Below are 19,757 nucleotides of genomic sequence, written 5' to 3' on the forward strand. Positions count from 1 at the left end.
CAAGAAAGAGAGCAGCAGCTATCTGGTCTCCCATTACCATTCCAAATTTCTGCCAGGCTTAGTCGGAGGCCCTTTATCAAATGCTTCCCAATCCTACCAGTTATTAAATATAGCAACGGGGCTGTATGTCCCTGGTAGCGCAAGGGTTAAGATGCAGCACTATGAAGCTATCTGCAGCCACTGCAGCACAAGTTCAATCCCTAGCCATGGAGGTGACCCACATGGCACAGCAGACCTCTCCTGTCTTGCCCCCTGCTCCCCTCAGCAGTGTATTTCAGTCAATCTGCCTGTTCTGTTCCCCACTCTGACTCTGGTGAATCCTCTCACCTCCCACACCTCTGGCCTGTACCCCAGTTCTTATGTGCATAACTAAATAAATCTTTAAAATAAATAAATACAGCGCCATCTATAGTAGTGTGAAAAATTCCACATATTAAATTCTTAAAAGTCCTTTTTTCAAAGTAGAACATAGCCATACAATTAAGTTAAAACTCCAGATGGCAAGACTCAATTAGAAATGGAAAATTTTAACAAATATTGCCATAGAAGGTTCTGAAATAAAACTTCAGAAATTAATATATTTTAAAATAGAATTAATTAAATCTCGAAGAAAATTTTATTTCAAGAGGCAATCATATAATGAAGTTTCACATTACCATGATTCTACTTTCTAAAACATGAACTGTAATTAACCTCTCTTAAATACCTCTAATGGCAATAAGAATATCTACTTATTTTTAATTGCATAAATAAGTTATAGCATAAAATAAAAATATCTCATATGGATATTTTTAATGATCACTTTATTTTCTATCCTCTCCTGATCTTTGTATTCTGTAAATTAACAAATTTCAAAGAACAGTCAGAGTCTGTGGCATATGCAAATAGGTGAAGACATAAAAATTTCAGAGAAAAGTTTAACAAACAATAAAAAGCCCCATGCTTAATTAAAACTGTAATAATGTCTGACTCAAAGTAAGTAGTCTATATTTCTTAATGCTTTGTGAGACATCAATCATTATGGTGGTTATCAAATAGTCAGGCAGGTTGTTTAAAATAAGCTATCCAAGACAATTGAACTATAAGAGCTTAGAAACTCTAAATAAAGCACTTCTATCACACTGACACCAACCTTTTAGCATAGAACATCCTAAGACCTGGAAATGCCTGTTTTGGGCAAACAGGACACTGATTACCCTCCCTCCTATTTCCCTTCTCAATAAGTATCAAAAATAGGGACACACTGGGCCTCCCAGGTGACACAGTGGTTGAGCACTGGGCTGCGAAGCTGCCTGCAGCCTCTGCGGCGCTGGTTCAATCCCTGGCCGCCCACCAGCGAGGGTCCCACTTGGGGCGTAGACCTCTCCTGCTGTGCCTGCTGCTCCCTTCAGCAGTGTACTTCATCAGTCTGCCTGTTCTGCTCCCCGCTCTGGATCTCGTGAATTCTCTCACCCTCCCACACTTCTGACTGTACCCAGTGCTTGTGTAAATGAATAAATAAATCTTTAAAAAAAAAAAATGCAACTATTAAAAAAAAAAAGAAAGAGGGGCACAACAGTCCTAAAAATGGATTCATGACGGGTCGAAATGGTTTCTTCAAATTCGACAGTAAGGTTTTCTCCCCTGTGGTACTCATTCTACATAGGTAGGTGTTCTTCTCTCAAATAATGACATACAACAGAGAGTTATCCTCAACATAGTATAATTAAAGATTTACCAAAATATTTAGCTTAGCATCTATGAGATGCCCCTCAATAATTTTCATTTACATAGATAAACACTTATCAAAGTTACTTTGCTGTAAAAATGCTGTAGAGGTTTTAATATAACCTGCATACAACATTCATTAGGTCATAGCATGGATTAAATCATCATCCTAAGCAGTTCAGTTATCTCACACTTTTGCTAAAAGCAATTTTCCAAGAAAATAAAAGACTTTCGTTTTCCTTAATTGAAACGTTTTCCTTAATTGATTAAATGAAAATCAGCTGTCTCCTTATTACCATAAATTAATTTTGAAAGGATTTTAAGGATCTCTATTCAACATGGTATACAGAATATGGATATATAACTAAGGAAAAATTATTAATCAACACTTTATAAATTATATATCAATAATATATCTGAATGAGTTAAATCCATTTCCTAATTTAACCTAATCTCAGCTACCGTAAGAATCATGCATTTGTAACTTTCCCATACTATTTATTCTGTAAATACACTGGTAGGTCCTAAATCCTGAGTTTCAATTAAGGAAAACGAAAGTCTTTTATTTTCTTGGAAAATTGCTTTTAGCAAAAGTGTGAGATAACTGAACTGCTTAGGATGATGATTTAATCCATGCTATGACCTAATGAATGTTGTATGCAGGTTATATTAAAACCTCTACAGCATTTTTACAAATTTACAGATTTTTAATGCGGAAACACTACTTTTCACTTAAGACGTTTCTATATAGTTAAAAAAACTTAATTTATAGCAAAATACTAACTTACTAGAATCTAGAATCCTTTGATCTAAAATTCTCATTAAAATGAGAATTTTAATGGCTGCATAAAAGGGCAAAGAGATCAATGAAACAGATCAAGAGCCCAGAATCAAACCCAAATCTACAGTTTACTCAATGGGGAAAAGACACTCTCTTCAATATATACTAGGAAATATGGAAATTTACAAGTAAAAGAATGAAACTAGGCCCCTATCTTCCAACACTCATAAAAACTAATGGGAAATGAATTAAAAACTTAAATGTTTAAGACCTGAAACCATGAAACTCCTAAAAGAAAAGACAGGGTAAAAAAGTTTCTTGACGTGGATCTTAGCAATGATTTTCTGGATGTGACATATAAGCAAGAAAATAAAAAAATAAACCAGTGGGAGCATATCAAACCAAAAAGGTCTGTATAGGAAAAGAAACCATCAACGATGTGGGAAAAACTTACAGAATGGAAAAAAAAAATACTTGGAAATAACATATTTTGGATATATAAAAATATATATCATATTTATATATACATATTACAATAAACAGCAAATAAACGTGATTTTAAAATGGGCAGAAGATCTGAACTGACATTTTTCCAAAGAAGATATACAAATGGTCAACAGATGCATGAAAACAGGTTCAACATCATTACTCATTAGAGGAATGCAAATCAAAACCACAATGAGAGATCACACCATGCCTGTTATGATAGTCATCATGAAAATGGAAAGATGTAACAAATGCTGGTGAGGATGTGAAGAAAAGGTACTACTATGATTGTTGATGGGACTGCAGATTAGTATAGTCACTATGGAAAACAATATAGAGACTCCTTAAAGAATTAAAACTAGAACTGCAATATGATCCAACAATTACACTTCTGGGAATTTTAAAAGGTAACAAAAATAATAAGGCCCCATATTCACAGCAGCATTATTTACAATAGCCAAGACATGAAAACAATCTAAATGCCAGATGAATGGGTAAAGAAATAGTGATGCACACAACACAGAGGAATATTAGCCATAAAATATGAGAAAATCCTGCCATTTGCAACAACATGGATGTACCTTGAAGGCATTATGCTAACTGAAATACATTAAAGACAAATACTATATGATCTCATTTATATGTGCAATTTAATTTTTAAGACATTGATAGAAAAAGAGATCAGACTTCTCTGACTTCTAGAATCAGAGGGGAGAAAGAGAGGGAACTGTAGAAAGCTGGTCAAAAGGTACAAACTTCCAGTTATAAGAAAAATCAGTACTAGGATATAATGCCCAATATGGTGACTATAATTAGCATTGCTATATTTTATATATTTGAAAGCTGTTAAAAGAGTATATCCTAAGAGTTTTCATCACAAGGAAAAATAATCTTTTTTTCATTTTTAGTATTTTCTCATTATTGTATATGGGATAATGAATGCTAACTAAACTTTTTGTGGTAATCATTTCACAACATATGTAATTTAGAGCATTATTTTTGTACACCTTAAACTTACATAGTAGGTATGTCAATAAGTCTCAATAAAACTGGAAAAAACTGCTCAATTTTCATAAACCAATTAAAATTTTTAGTTTAAGAAAGGTTTAAAGAAATTCAGCTTAAATCCAATGAATAGTCTTAATGACTAATAAATATACCAACATTTAATGCCAAATATTCTTATTTATAAACCACTTCATAATGAATCCAATCTGCTTTTGGAAAGAAACCTATATAGAAGTAGAGAGGCAGAAAATAAATAATCTGAAGAAAACCACACACTTCACACACACGTTCTAGATTAATTGAAAAACATAACCTCAGATTTTGTGTATGACATGTAAAAGTATAATAAAAACTCCAAATTTGTGATCATAATTACCAGTAATTTTAATACCACATACCAGAATCAGTGTAGTACCACATTTAAATCTTTGTATACTCATTTTTCCTAAGAGTGGCAAACCCTGTTTTTAATCCCAAAGTCATTTACAGTATAATTAACAAAAACAATCATTCTAGTTCATTAGTGAAGGTAATTTTAATTCAACAACCCAGCTCACTGGCATATCTATTTTAGACACAGCCTTTTCACAATAACTGGTCTCACATGTTCCATTTGTAAAAGTAGTCATGGCAACCAATAGTTAGATTCGACAGTAGAAGAAAAAATTTACACAGGATTTATCAGTGTCATCATTACTACTACTACTACTACTACTGCTACTACTACTACTGTTTGCCATAAAATGATTTGAATACATGTAGAAAACCACAGTGCTTAATAATACTTACTTTCAGCATTGGACAAAGTGCAGGGATTACAGTCAACCAAAGCTAACTGAAAATGCTGCAAAAAGAGAATAAGAAAATTAATGCACTAAATTCAGTCATATAAACATTTCTTAGAATAATTTTCAGGTATGTATGGTCTAACTATGCTACACAGGTAGAACATTTTAGTCAACTAAATAGAATTTCTTCGAATATTACTGACGAGAAAGGTTGCTGTATCATTTTCTTGAGATAGCTGAAAATAGAGAATAGGGGGAAGAATTAACTATCAAGTTAGCCTCTGCATATTTTTTGTTTTGATGAAGTCTTCAAGTAAATCAGAAGTTTCAGTTATAGCTTAAACAGAATACATGATTATTTAAAAAACTGAAAGTAAAAGTTCAATGGTATGTCACTGCACCACAGCTTGTCTTAATTTAAAAAAGTGAGATGTGAACTTTAGAAACCAAAAAAATTACTATAAGAATTGCCATAAAGGATAAAACTATCTGCCCTTATGGATTATTCAATAAACATAGTTAATGTCTTTTGAAACTATTTGTGATACACAAAGAATGCATGAAATAGCCTTTGTAGAAGTTCATTTATGAGAGAACTGTCCTTTTAGGATGTAAGTACTATATTGTATATGTAGGCAATATTAAGCCACTTAATAACAGCTTGCTGCAACCACATATAATACCATAAGCCTGCTCCCAAAATGCATACACACTAAATTGGATGTGCAACACTAATTTTTAAGAACATAAATCATCATCAAGAACACTGGGTAACATCTGACTTCTAGTTTGTCAACATCAAACCTGGTACATAAACTACCAAAGACGACAAACAAATATTAGAACTGGAATAAAATCTTTTAAAAGATTTTATTTTAAACTTATTGAAAATAAAGTTATTCTCTTGGAACTCTTCTAAGAAATATTTTCAAAAATGTGTATTCAAATTTTGAGTCTTTTAAATTTTTTGAATTAAAAATAATCAGCAGCCAAAGCACAATTTTATTTAATCAACCACAATAAGTTTGTTCTTATCCTCAATCCATTTATCTAAAGAGTTTATCTTTGTAACTCTTTTATCTATCTTTTATAAGTGCTGGACAAAATGAAAATTAATATGCATAACAATAACCTAAATGTAAGCAACAAAAGAACTTTATGGATAATCATCAGCAAGCTTTCAGTACTATTATTTCAACACAGTTACCAACAAAATTATACTTGATCAACTAGTACCCTCAATTAAGAACTCATTATTGTTTGGTATTACATTCATTCAAAAATATCTGTCATATGCATGCAGAAATAGGTTAGTCCACATGTGCAGTACTCAATAGTTCAGGGTTGAGGTATTCTGAATGAGTACTAACAAAATACCTATGAATCTTGAAAATTATTTTCATGATTGACTGAATGAAAAAAACAAACAAACAAAAAATCACAATACTTTGAGAATTGCTTCTATTTTCCTTGGCTTACTAAACAGATTATATGTCCTCATACATCCCTGTAGTGTGCTACCATAGCAATAGAAAACAAACTACTTTAAAAAGTGACTACTATGAAAGCAATGCTTGCTTTACAATTCATTGTTTTCCTAGACAAAATGAGTGTTACAGTAGCAATACATTCAGGTTGCACTACATATCTAAGTCTAACCTAGTTTTCCAGCATAAATTAATATTTAAATAAGAGAAGACAGACCTTTCCTAACTGAGCCATGAAAGGAAACAAACTAATCTGCAAGATGGCAGTATTTTAGCTGTACTGTTACACTGAAATCCCACATACAGAGATTCAAAATTTGAATTCCCTGTTTTATCTACCAGCATTCAAGAGCTTGAAATGAACCTGGTAGAAGCAATTCTGGACAATGTTTTATATGATTATTAATGACTCTCAAAAGCAGCAATGAAGTCACTGATGTGCCAATTCAAAACCACAGCCATCATGAATTAGAAAACATTTCAAAAAGCAAAGATACAGAAAAATTACTTGGCAAAAGAGTATACATTTTAAAATGTAAGTAAGAACACACATGAGAATTATAAGAATATAAGAACAATTAGTAAGAATAATTACAAGTACAAGCAACTAAGGACAGCCTCATAAAACTATCCTACGTAAGAAAAAGGAGTGATACACCTTCAGCAAACTAAAGGGAGATAAAGGACTAGGGTGGGCACAACATAACCTCACAGTTTCATCTCAGTATCTAAGAGATGCAAGACAGATGTACCTATTGACACATAAATCCACAGAATTGACTATGAATTATGACAAGCAGCCCACAAATCTGAAAATACCCTGGCAAAATATTCAGCACCCATCCCTAGAAACATTAAAAGGAGCTAGAAAACATCTGACCTCAAACAGAAATATTGCAAAACTAACTACTGCTGTGTGACATAGCTATACAAACCTCAAGGCCTCAAGTTTCTACAGAAAATTAATTTCAAATCAAAAAGAGTGACCTAACACATTTTTTTATTACAGTGATTTCTTTTCTTATTTTTAGTCCAATTTAACACAAGGTTCGATTCATTACAATTTCTGTCGATACTTAACCTTTGACTCCTTCTTTAAAGTTTACCAATTTGGCCTTCTCCAAAACTTCATTTTAAAAGGTAAGGTCACTATACTGAAGATGTTCAAAATCTTATTTCTACCCTTCATTTTAGTTCCAGACTTATTATCTGTCTGTGCCAACATGTGATATCCTTCAGATACCTGTATCTCAATATACTCCTAAATCACCCATTCTCCAGTCTTTCACCCAATCCCCAAACCCGCTTTCTTTATTCCCTACTTTAGTTAAAAGTGATCCAACGCAATAAATGAGGAATCACTTCCCACATCAAATCAGTTAACTGCTTTATTAACTCCTTAAAGTTCTCTAGGATGTGTTACCGTCTATCCATACATTCATTCATCCTCTGAGAACCCATTTTCCCTACTGTTCAGGTTCACCTTTTTTCCTTTAACTGTGACGAATTTAGTCTCCCAACTCCTCATTTCTACCATCATTTTACAAAAGCATAGGTATGGAACCGATTAGAAATTTTCAAACATTGGTTCTAGGGTGGATCTGAGTACACAAACAATCAGGAATATGGGTTGACTTAAATTTCCAAGTTCTTTCAATATAGTGTACAATTTGTATTCATATGAAAATAAGACTGATGAACAACAACTATACAACTTCTTATAGGTAAAGTAAATTTGAGAAGAGAAAGCTGACATGGATAATCTGGACACCTCCTACCTCCTCAATATCAAAGAAGGTTGTTACTATACATCTACGAGCAGTCATATCCTTTGCAAATACTTATTTTCGAAGAACTGAAACAATTTAGTTATCTGCACTACTTCAAACTTGAAGGTATGTAACAACTCAGAATAGGTATAAAATGGGTAGAACAAAAACTGGCAAAGTAAAGTGGAGAACGTACCATTAAGTGGCTAGTATACCAATTAGGAGATGACCTCATACCAGAGAATAAGATCTAGGAAAGATTAAAAGATGAAGTAGATAAGCAGCAGAAAAGGGAAAGAGCAGGATAAGGATTTTTGTCAACAAATGAGGAAAAATAGAGAGAGGACAAAATAAACAGCAATGACTATCCTCCACCAAAAGGAACTGTGATGTTACATTAAGGTGAAACCAAGTTCCAAGTTCCACTGCCAATGACTGCCAATGACTGGAAGACTTAAATCAAAGGAAATGAACTGGCTTGCAAGTTCCTCAACTAAGAAATATAAACAGTTAATCTACAACAAAGGGGTCATGAGTATTCACAACAGAGAAAGGCAAGTCTCTTCAACAAATGGTGTCTGGAAAACTAGATAGCCAAACGCAAAAGAATAAAACTAGAAAACCCTCTCATACCTTATCCAAAAATTAACTCAAAATGGATTAAAGACATGGATGTAAGACCTCAAACCACAAAATACACTGAAGAAAACACAGAAAAAACACTTCACAACATTGACTTCAGTGATACCTTTCTGGATTTGTCTCCGAACACAAGAGAAACAAAAGTGAAATAAACACATGAGACTACATGATATCAAACATTTGCTTCTGCACAGGGAAAGAAACTATCATTAAAACAAAAAGACACCCTGGGCCTCCCCGGTGGCGCAGCAGTTGAGCGCTGGGTTGCGAAGCTGCCTGCAGCCTCTGCAGCACCAGTTCGATCCCCGGCTGCTTCCCGGCCACCGGAGGAGGGTCCCACATGGCGCGCAGACCTCTCCTGCTGCCCACTGCTCCCCTCAGCAGTGTACTTCGGTCCTTCTGCCTGCTCTGCTCCCCGCTCTGGCTCTGGTGAATTCTCTCACCCTCCACGCTTCTGACTATACCCAGTGCTTGTATAAATAAATAAATAAATCTTAAAAAAAAAAAAAAAAAAACAAAACAAAAGACACCCTAATGCATCGGAAAAATATTTGCAAACCATTATATATGACAAAGGGCTGATATCCAAGATAGATAAAGGAATCATACAACTCAACAAAAAAAATAACCCCATCAAAAAACACTTCTCCTAAGATGGCCAACAGGCACATGAAAAAAAGCTCATCAAAACTTATGAGGGAGGGCTCCCTGGTGGCGCAGCGGTTGAGCGCTGGGTTGCGAAGCTGCCCGCGGCCTCTGCGGCGCCAGTTCGATCCCCGGCTGCTCCCCGGCCACCAAGGAGGGTCCCACATGGCGCGCAGACCTCTCCTGCCGCCCGCTGCTCCCCTCAGCAGTGTACTTCAGTCCTTCTGCCTGCTCTGCTCCCCACTCTGGCTCTGGTGAATTCTCTCACCCTCCCGCGCTTCTGACTGTACCCAGTGCATGTATAAACAAAAAACAAACAAACAAACAAACAAAATAAATAAATAAATGAAACATGCCTCTATAAAAAAAAAAAAAAAAAACTTATGAGGGAAATGCAACAAATGTTGGCGAGGAAGTGAAGAAAAAGAAATCTAGCACACTGTGGGATTGTAGACTGGTCCAAGTGGTAGGGAAAACAGCATGGAGATTTCTCAAAATATTAAAAATAGATACACTATAGGACCCAGCTATTCTATTCCTTTGGTAGGTGTCTACTCAAAGAATGCAAAAAACACTAATTTGGAAGGCTATACATACTGCTATGTTTATTGCAGCACTATTTACAACAGCCAAGTTATGTAAACAACCTAAGTGCTCAAGTAAAGATATGTAAATTAGGAAGATGTAAATATATATTCACAATAGAATATTCTCAACTATAATTCCAAACTATAAAAAAGATAAAATATTGCCTTTTTGCTTTGACTATTTATATATTTATTACATCATCCTTCATTTTTGTACAATGCATGATTTCCCGTGAAATTCCCACCACGAATTCACCCGTGCACCATCACCATAATCCCTTGTGCTCTTCCCACCTCTGTCCAGATCCTTCTCCCTCTTTCTCCCCTACAGAATTTGTGACAACATGGATGTAACTGCAGGGGAGAATGCTAGATTAAATAAGTCAAAAGAAGAAAGACAAATACCAGATGGTTTCATTTATATGTGGAATATATAGAGAAAGAAACAGTCAGACAAAACTGAGCCAATAAAAAAACAAACAACAACAAAGAAAACCAAACCTAGAAATCTGACTGTAGGTCTGAGACTAGAGGGGAAGGAAGGCACAGTGGACTGTGGGTGATTTGGTGGTGGGTGTGGTGACATGCATCTGGAAAGGTGTGATATGCCTCTAAATCACAACGTGCTGTATATCAATATAACCACAATAAAAATGATTATTTAAATAAAAAAAAAACAAAGATAAAAACTGTATCATCTTACTTATGTCTGGAATCTTAAGATGTCAAACAGAGAATATGATGATGGTTACCAGGGATAGAGGAGTGGGGGGACTGGGGAGATGTTGTTGTCTAAGGGTACAAACTTGCAGCCAGGAGATAAATCTTGGAGATGTACTGCATAGCATAGAGGTTATAATCAAAAATTACATCCTGGAGATCTAATGCACAGTATATATATTATAATCAACAATACTGGCATTATAACCTTCAAAGTTGCTAGTAAGAGACTAGATCTTAATTTTTCTCACCAAATGTAATATGATGGAAGTGTTAGCTAACACTATGGTATTAATCACTGAAATATATAAATGAATCAACACATAGTAAACCTTAAACTTACACAATGTCATATGTCAAAGTTTCAACAAAGAATAATTACAGATATTTTAGAAACTTAAGGCATGGTTAAAATTAACTTAATAGCTAGCATTCAAATTCTCAGCAAGTATTTTTTATAATGAAGTTTACAGTATCTTAATTACAAGAAACAATCAATCATATTACATTAATAAATAAAACAAAACATGGAAGGCATTTCACAGATTCCAACTGTGGTTTCTAAAAAGAAATATAAATCATCTTGCCTTTACTTATTCCTTCTGCCCTAACAGCTTGGCATAAAAAAAGTGACAGTAAAATTCCACAGTCTATAAAGAATATAAGATGGAACTCAGACACCTGGAAAAGTAGTAGTTCCTGAGGAAGAGTAAATTAAACAAAGTGGAAACACTAATTCACTTAGCATTTTCTTATTAGATATACCAGTAGAAGGAAGAGAAGCTAAAAGAAGTGGTAAACTGAAGGGTAGGGGAGGAAGAAAACAGTTTTTATAGGAAAAAATTCTGTAAAGAGATGATAAAACCAATTTCAAAACTTTCAGACCACCTGATGAGTCACAATTTATCATTTTACACCCTCTTCTATTTCACTTATCTATTCAGGAAACACTAAGAATATGGTAAAATTCCACACTAACAAATAAATGAGAGTTCAACCTACTGCCTTTGAATTGTCTCTCTAATGTTCATCTTCCTAATAAGCCTTTTAAAGTAATCCTTCAATCAGCATTTGTCAACTTGAAATGTCAAATTATAAAGGACTTATACTGGTCCCCCAGGCAATGATCCATAGGTTCCCATAACAAAACCATCCGTTCTACCTTAAAAAAAAAAAAGTTCTAATGATATATTTTATGAAAACTTAATTATGTACAAGTTAGGAACAATTTCTATATAATCTTCATTAAACAAATGATTGACATTAACTGAAGGATATGGGTGTTATTACAACTTATCTTGCATTTATTAGCTTCACATGAAGGAAATGATTTTAAGTCTGCCAGAGTGTGAAAATTAGAGCCATTATATAAAACTATTTGTCAAAATTAGTGTACTTTTATTGAAGCAATGATAGCACACTGCTTTCAAGTATACAATGAATGTAAGCAATTATCATTAATAGCATTAAAAAACAATGAAATAAAATTTTTAATTAATTATATGGAGTTAAATAGGCAACCAAACCCACCTGGGGGGATTATCTGAAGCAGGAAAGAAAAACAATAGCAAAATATCATGTAGAAATGTCACCCTGTAATGGACTCTGATTCAAATAATATTAAACTATAAACTCGTTAATAAATTAAGAATTAGAATCTCTATCAGTCACTAAACACATGAAATCCATATAGGTTAACTTAACAGTAAAATATCATCATATGATTGAATAGTAAGCTAGGCATTAAAATCTTTATATTTCTGAGGATGGGCAGAGTGATGAAATTGTATTAAATTCCACAATGGAAAATGGATTTCATAAAAGGTCTCTACAATGGCCCCTAACTAGAGTTTTAGATATGGTGGGCAAACTGATAACTGAAAAATAATTGAAAAAAAATTCCAGCTATTTTATATAACCTTTACAATAATCTTCTAGGGTGGATATGGTTATTCAAGTTCTAGGATACAAAGAGGAACAGTAGAGTTAGGCGAATTGCCCAAGGTCACACAGTTAGTTACATGGCAGGTCAAATTTTTAAACAAAATTTGCTTGCTCTGAAAGTTGCTTTCACAGTACCAAAATAGAACAAATCTCTCAGAGCTTCATTTTGAAAGAAAAACTATTACCAACAGGAGGCCCTGGAATGCATTTCATATGTAGATGAAAGGAAGTAACTTTTTATGAAACTAAAATTATTTTATTTAAATGTTTTATAACCTAAAACATACTGTATATTTTATAGCCCTCTTAGGCAGAGATAAGAGAAATGAGGTAGAGACGAGACCCGCTCTGTAATGGACAGATTTTTCTCACTGCCCCCACACATCAAAATACTTTTACCCATCCCCACTCCTCCATATAGGAACACAATTGAGTCCTGCTCAAGAACTGGGCATTTGGTCTAAGAGTAACCACATCTTTGATAAGGAACAAAATGGAAAGGGAATATGGCTTATTTTGGTTTAATGAGCTTAAAAGTGAAATTTTCTTGAGGTTATCAAGAGGAACCTAAGACCCTTTTGCTCTATAAAATGATGACCAGATATTTATGGAGCACTTATTATATGCCAGCACTATACTAAGTACCTATGCCACTACTCTATAATGTCTTTCTATATGAAGTGTAAGTAATCACCTCACTTGTATTGCACCTAGCAACCTGCCTTATTAGAAACAGGCCAACACAGAACAGAGAAGAAAATGAATCCTTTATGAAACCTTGGATCAGGTGAATAGACTAATCCTTAAGATTGGACTTAAATGAATGACTTCTTGCATTTGTTATAATCAATTTGAAGTGAAGTTTCTGAGGATGCAGCACAAAGCATCTATACCAATACACAGTGCTAGGAAGTAGTTCCATGTAGTGGGAAAGTCATCAGAAGTTCCACTTCTATCACATGAAGCTATAGTGCTCACCAGTCCACTTTAGGAAAATTAAAGGCCATTTAAGGAGAGAAGGGCTTAGTGTTCCTTCTAATTCCCACATACATTCAAACTGAAGCTAAGCACTTATAGTAATATACTGAAATAAATCATTCCTCAACAAAAAATTTTGATGCCTAAAAATAAGATAAAGAATATCAGCTAAAAATAACCTTAGGGCCTCCCCGGTGGCGCAGCGGTTGAGCGCTGGATTGCGAAGCTGCCCGCAGCCTCTGCTGCGCCAGTTCGATCCCCAGCTGCTCCCCGGCCACCAGAGGAGGGTCCCACATGGCGCGCAGACCTCTCCTGCCGCCCGCTGCTCCCCTCAGCAGTGTACTTCGGTCCTTCTGCCTGCTCTGCTCCCCGCTCTGGCTCTGGTGAATTCTCTCACCCTCCCGTGCTTCTGACTACCCAGTGCATGTATAAACAAACAAACAAACAAATAAATAAATAAAAATACATGCCTCTTAAAAAATTAAAAAAAAAAATAACCTTAAAAAGACAATGTCAAAATAATACCAAAAAAAAAAAATCAAATGACACTTTCTCATTACGGAGAAGAAAAACATAAAAGACTCTAAGTTCAAACAAATGAAATAATGGCATCAAGTATTTTAAATAAATGAATGAAAAGCCAAACACAAGAATGTACTTTCTTAAGGCAATTTTGCTACCATCCCTACAACTTGAAGATCTGTCACTCTTTATGCCTAAAGTTGTATACAAGAAAGTTTTTGAGCCTGAGTAAGCAGAACACTTTAAATTCACCTGTGGAACACTGTTTCTCCTGATTAAAGGGAATTTCTAATACTGCCACCTTTGTGAAAGTAGTTGTGCCTCCATAGAATTATTTAAGATACAACTATACTGATGTTCAGAGATAGCCAGAATCCATAATTTGGAACATATCCAATTACATTTTTTCCATTCAAATATATTTCCTGAGCAACATTTATCAAACTGCTACCAAAAATTCTTCTGCAACATAGTAATAGGCATGTTATGACAATATTGTAAAATGCTTAAATAAGTTTATTTTGAACTACAAGACATTTTAAGAGATTGCTGGCTAATGAACCTACAGAGCATCTAAGAGGGAGTTATAATATGCAAAGTGGCCTAAGTTCATTTTCCTTTTCAAATTCACTGACATTACATAGTATATATAGTTTGAGAAATGCTATTCTAAGTTTGAGGGAAACAGGCAATTTTCAGGCATCCTTTATTTCCATATTACTTACATTTATCCAGGAGCCAATTCCTCAACTGCACTTACCTTTGATAACTGTGCAGTCTAGACACTTCATAGTGTATTTGTTTTTAGTATTTTTAATTATGTATCTCATACCATTGACGACGTTATTTATAAATTCATGAAAAACAGAAACAATTTCTGCATAATTGTCTACTTAAAATTCTAGAACAATTAAGTACTCAAATACATTTTTTTTTAAGAAGTTCAGTAAGTTCCTGTTTGGTGAATTTGAATTACAGCCTACTATAATGTCATTCTTTACATCCTTCTTCAGAATCAAGATGATCTTCAATGGAGATATTTAGAAAATGGCAACCACAACACGTAGTCATAAATTCACAAAAAATTAAAAGTCTTTCTCATAGAACATCTAATTCTTTCAAAATGCTTTTGTTATACAGGTTTGTAGTATACTGATTTCATGAAAAGCCCAATGAGACCTGAAGTGATGGCACAGGAAGCTCAAGAAACTCAATGAAAAAAAAAAAATGAGAAATGTAAGATTTCCATAGAAAATAAATTATTCCCCCAACAATGCATCATATTTCTTCAAGAATGTTTATACTCACAAAACCAGCAGTTCAAATGATTGGCAGAGAATACTTTTTTATATGTAATTTAGATAGGAGATGGATCCTGCTGGTAGAGGTGGACAGATTTCTAGTGAGACCCAAGCAAATAGTCAATGATCAGGTGACAGATACAATATCATTAAATAGCTACTTCTGACCTCCATGGTGGTCAGGCACTTCATTAAGAGGAGTATTTTAGATGTACAAACTACGGTTGAAACCTTCACCCTTTCCTGGTGACAGAGCACAAAACTTGAAAAAAATTTTTTTTTAAATGATTACCATTTAGTATCATGACTTTGATCTTCAAAAGCCCAACTTATATATCCTCCAGTTCAAATTTGATAAAGTTTTTTCACCTAAATTTTTAAATTTTCTTTTGAAGTTCCAATATGATATCCAGTGTTTCTCAATGGTCTGATATTTAACAACAACCAAAAAATAACCCATTCCCACCCACTAATCCCCCACCCCACCAAATGAAACATTGTACCTAGGGGAGTTAAAAAAAAAAACAACAAAACCAACAACCTACCTTTAAACTAGACTCATAGTCTGTGTTCACTTTGAACATAAGCCCAAGTCGTAAATGAATTTCCTTGGCTCGACAAAAGCTGGGATCAACATAAAGCACCTCCTGAAATGCTTTAATTGCCCTGAAAGAATATAGACATAAGATATCTTATTAATACTTGCATCAACTTTTTGACTGGTAGTACAGTAAAACCTGTTTGTGCAACACAATTTTATTTATTTATTTTCCCCAGGAAGAAGGAGAAATGGCAAGAATTTTTTTTTGAAATTTGAATACAGACTGGGTTTTTTTTTTTGCTCCCCACCCCCCCCCAGGTGTAGTCACCATAGAATTTCCTTCACCAATGTACCCAAGCACCATCACCTCAGTCCCCTGTGCTCCTCCCTCCCTCCCTCCCCCCATCCCTCTCCATCCTCCTCCCCTACAGGTCTCTGATTTATAATTGTCTGTTTTTGTTTTGTTGTGTTTTGTATTGTTATTTTTTTACACTAATGTCTTATTTGGTTCCCCTATATTCCTCCTATAAGTGAAACCATCCTACTTATTTTCCTTCTGACTTATTTCACTGAGCATAATTCCTTATAGCTCCACCCAGGTTGCTGCGAATGGCATCAGTGTATCTCTTTTGATTGTTGAATAATATTCCATTGTGTATATGTACCACATCTTCTTGATCCAGCCATCTCTTTTGGGGCATCTGGGTTGTTTCCAGGTTTTACTTATTGTAAATAGTGCTGCCATAAACATAGGGGTATGGTTGTTCCTTTGAATCACTGTTTTTCTGTCCTTTGGGTAGATTCCCTAGGAGTGGGATTGCTGGGTCATATGGCAGCTCCATTTTTAGTAGACTGAGGAACCTCCAGACAGCTTTGCATAGTGGTTGGACTAGTTTGCACTCCCACCAGCAATGTAGGAATGCCAGTTTTATTAAGATGATGTGAATGAACAACTGAATAAAAAATTGGGATGGGGCACGTGGGTCTTGTATATAACATATACTCTAACTTAATATAAAGTGGAAAAGAAAGATAATTTAGAGCAATTCGTAATTATTCAAGTATTTTATGGTTTAATAACATTTTTAGTGTAAATACCAAATCTTACTGTTTCTGGAATTTTCTGGGGGAGAGAAGTGTGATTTTTTTTTTTAAAGGGCGAAGAGATTAATCCTATTTCCAGTCTATACCACAAAAATAAGTCTTCGTTTTAAAAAATTTTATCTCTGGTATTTAGGTTTATAATCCATCTGTACTTTCTTTTTAGAATACCAATTTGTCATAAGTCAAATATTCAAATTTGTACAGGTCTGCTTATGGTTTCACTAATATATGTCACTTTCCATTGATCTAATTTTGCCCAAAATTCACATTTTATCTTTTATATAAAAAAAGGTAGTGGTTACCAGTAGAACTAATACAATGGTGGGATAAGGGACACTTTTCACTGAATACATTTTTATTATATCAGTCGATTTGATTGTTAATGTACTACCTAATGAAAAATAAATTATTAAAATTATGACAAAGATATCTTCTTTGAAATGTCATATCAGATATAACATTATGTTAGGCATTATTTTAAATCTCTCTACATGATTTAAGGCTTATCCTAAATATAAAGGAATATATTTTTTACAAAACTTTTTAGCAACTATTCTCTGCCTCTACATATATTACATGATTCCAAAACACAAGTTAATCTATTATATAAGCAGTTAAAGACATCACAGTACAAAATACTGCAAATTAATGTTCCACCTGTCTTTAAAAGGTAATGTTTATTATGGGGGGGGGGGCGCAACAGATTTGGCATAAGATACCTTTACACCTAGAGTTAAATACTTTCTTCCTTAAAAGGAGCTTTGGCATCTATGTGTTAGGTGGCTTTTTAAATGGATGGGGTATGTATGTGCTTTATTATCTGATATGTATAGGCAGAAGAAGGGAGTCAAATGACAGGAAAGATTTGGGATAGATTACCATTCTCAGTAAAAGACAGTTTCCTATTTTCTCTCCATCAGAAATTAAGATACTTACCTGCACTATGTTAAGAGGTATTCTTTGTACCTTTATCAAACCTTTCTATAACTTCAGTCTCTATATTCTCTTGGTCATATCTAGTGCTACTACTCTCTAAATGAACACAAATGTGGGGGAAGGGAAGGAAAAGGAAGAATGTTAATTGAGGGGGTGGGGAGAATAACTGACTTTGGGAGGAGGCATTAAAAAGGTTAGGAAGAGAACAACTGCAGTAATAAATGATGCCAAATAAACATCAAGGTAGGAAAGAGTGTGCAGGGGTTTTTGGAAGCTTCTGGTGTTAAAGCTATCTTTTATTTCCTTACCTAGATGATTGCGGTGAATGTTTATAACAGCATGTCAAAAAATATACTTAGACATTTCCTTTAAGTGTTTCATATTTTATAATACTAAAAATTATGGGTAATGCTTCATAAAGTCCTAATTATTAACCTTATGCTGTGGGTCTGAAAACACTTTCATAGAATGGGTCAGAACTAAACAATGCCAATAAAATACAAAGGCAATCCTGGTCGAAGTCATGGTCAAAGCAGGTCGAAGTCATGGTTTAAAAAAAAAAAAAAAAGGCAATGGAAGACAGCGAAGGAAAGAGAATAAAGGAGAAAAAGAAAAGAAGAAAAAAGGGCATGCGAGGAAAGGAGGGAGAACACAGAGCAATAACCCCCATCCAGCCTTTCCCCTGAACCTACTATTAATAAATGTGTTTTACTCCACAGATGTCTTTAGTATAGACATTTTATTCACTTAGTTCACAATATGAACTAAAATAGGTTTATTTAACACGTTCTGAATATATGCTTAAACACTAGATATTGCGTCATTTTACCTATAAGCAAAACTACATGTTCAACAAACTAGTTTGGGCCACACTGTGTTTACTCTTCAAGGACTATTAAAAGTGCCCATGAGAAGGTGTGAACAATATATATCTAATCATCAAGTTCACCTTGTTTCAATATTTCCTTCAAATTCTTTGCAGACTCTGAAAGGTCCATGCAGCAGGCCGCAATGCAAAAGCCTACCCGGAAGCCCACCTGGGGGGCAGGAATGTGAATACCTGCCTGGAGGACAAGAGTCTCTTCTCAGACAAAGAACCTCTACCTGACCTACAAACTTTTCCAGCCATAGGAGCCCAACTACCCACCTGACCTCTCCTCACCCTATAAAACCCTGCTTCCCCCTAACAAGGTGCGCGACTCCACTGACCCCCGCCTTGGGTCTGTGAGGTCCCCCGCCTGGCTCTCCTTGTCTTTACTGCGCCGCACCTTTCAGACTCAATCTTCAATATCTAGTAATTACTACATTACTGAAATACATACCTCTTAAGCACTTACTTCTCTGGCTCTGCATGGCTTGCCTATGTGTCCTCAAACATGTGGCTCCTGATTGTCTACTAATCATGATACTATGCGAGTCAAATCTCTGTAGCATTTAAGGTCTGAACAGTAGCTATCAACTTCATTTCCAGTTATGCACTAACATTGCTTTCTCAGCTATGAACTAGTTTGTCTCAGGCACTTCTTTATGCAAATGCTGGCCCTCTCCAGGAATGTTTCAAATCTTCTGCTTCACCCTAAATCCACTGTTACCTTCAACACTCGTCTCCCCAACTCAATACCTACTATTCTTTGCTTAGTGTCAACGAGCAATAAGGCCCACTCTATATCCTCCAGTTTTTCAAAGTAGTCTACTCCATAGGGTCTACGTTTCTTTTTTATTTTCTATTAGTAGATTAAAATGTTTTATTTAATAGATGTTTACTAGTGCCAACACTTTCATAGTTAGTTAGACTTCTTACTAGGATAGGC

The 19,757-nt window shown here is 34.7% G+C and overlaps 1 protein-coding gene across 1 annotated transcript in view; it reads right to left on the reverse strand.

Moving 5' to 3' along the window:
- Positions 1–19,757, reverse strand: part of KDM6A (lysine demethylase 6A) — a 183,099-nt gene that overhangs the window by 69,450 nt on the left and 93,892 nt on the right. Inside the window, 2 exon segments of the mRNA XM_037512496.2 lie at positions 4,772–4,826; positions 15,911–16,031. Of these exon segments, the coding sequence (XP_037368393.1) occupies positions 4,772–4,826; positions 15,911–16,031 (176 nt within the window).

The sequence above is a fragment of the Talpa occidentalis genome, unplaced genomic scaffold, assembly GCF_014898055.3.
Source record: "Talpa occidentalis isolate TD23 unplaced genomic scaffold, MPIMG_talOcc4v2.1 talOcc4.15, whole genome shotgun sequence".
Lineage (NCBI taxonomy): Eukaryota > Metazoa > Chordata > Mammalia > Eulipotyphla > Talpidae > Talpa > Talpa occidentalis.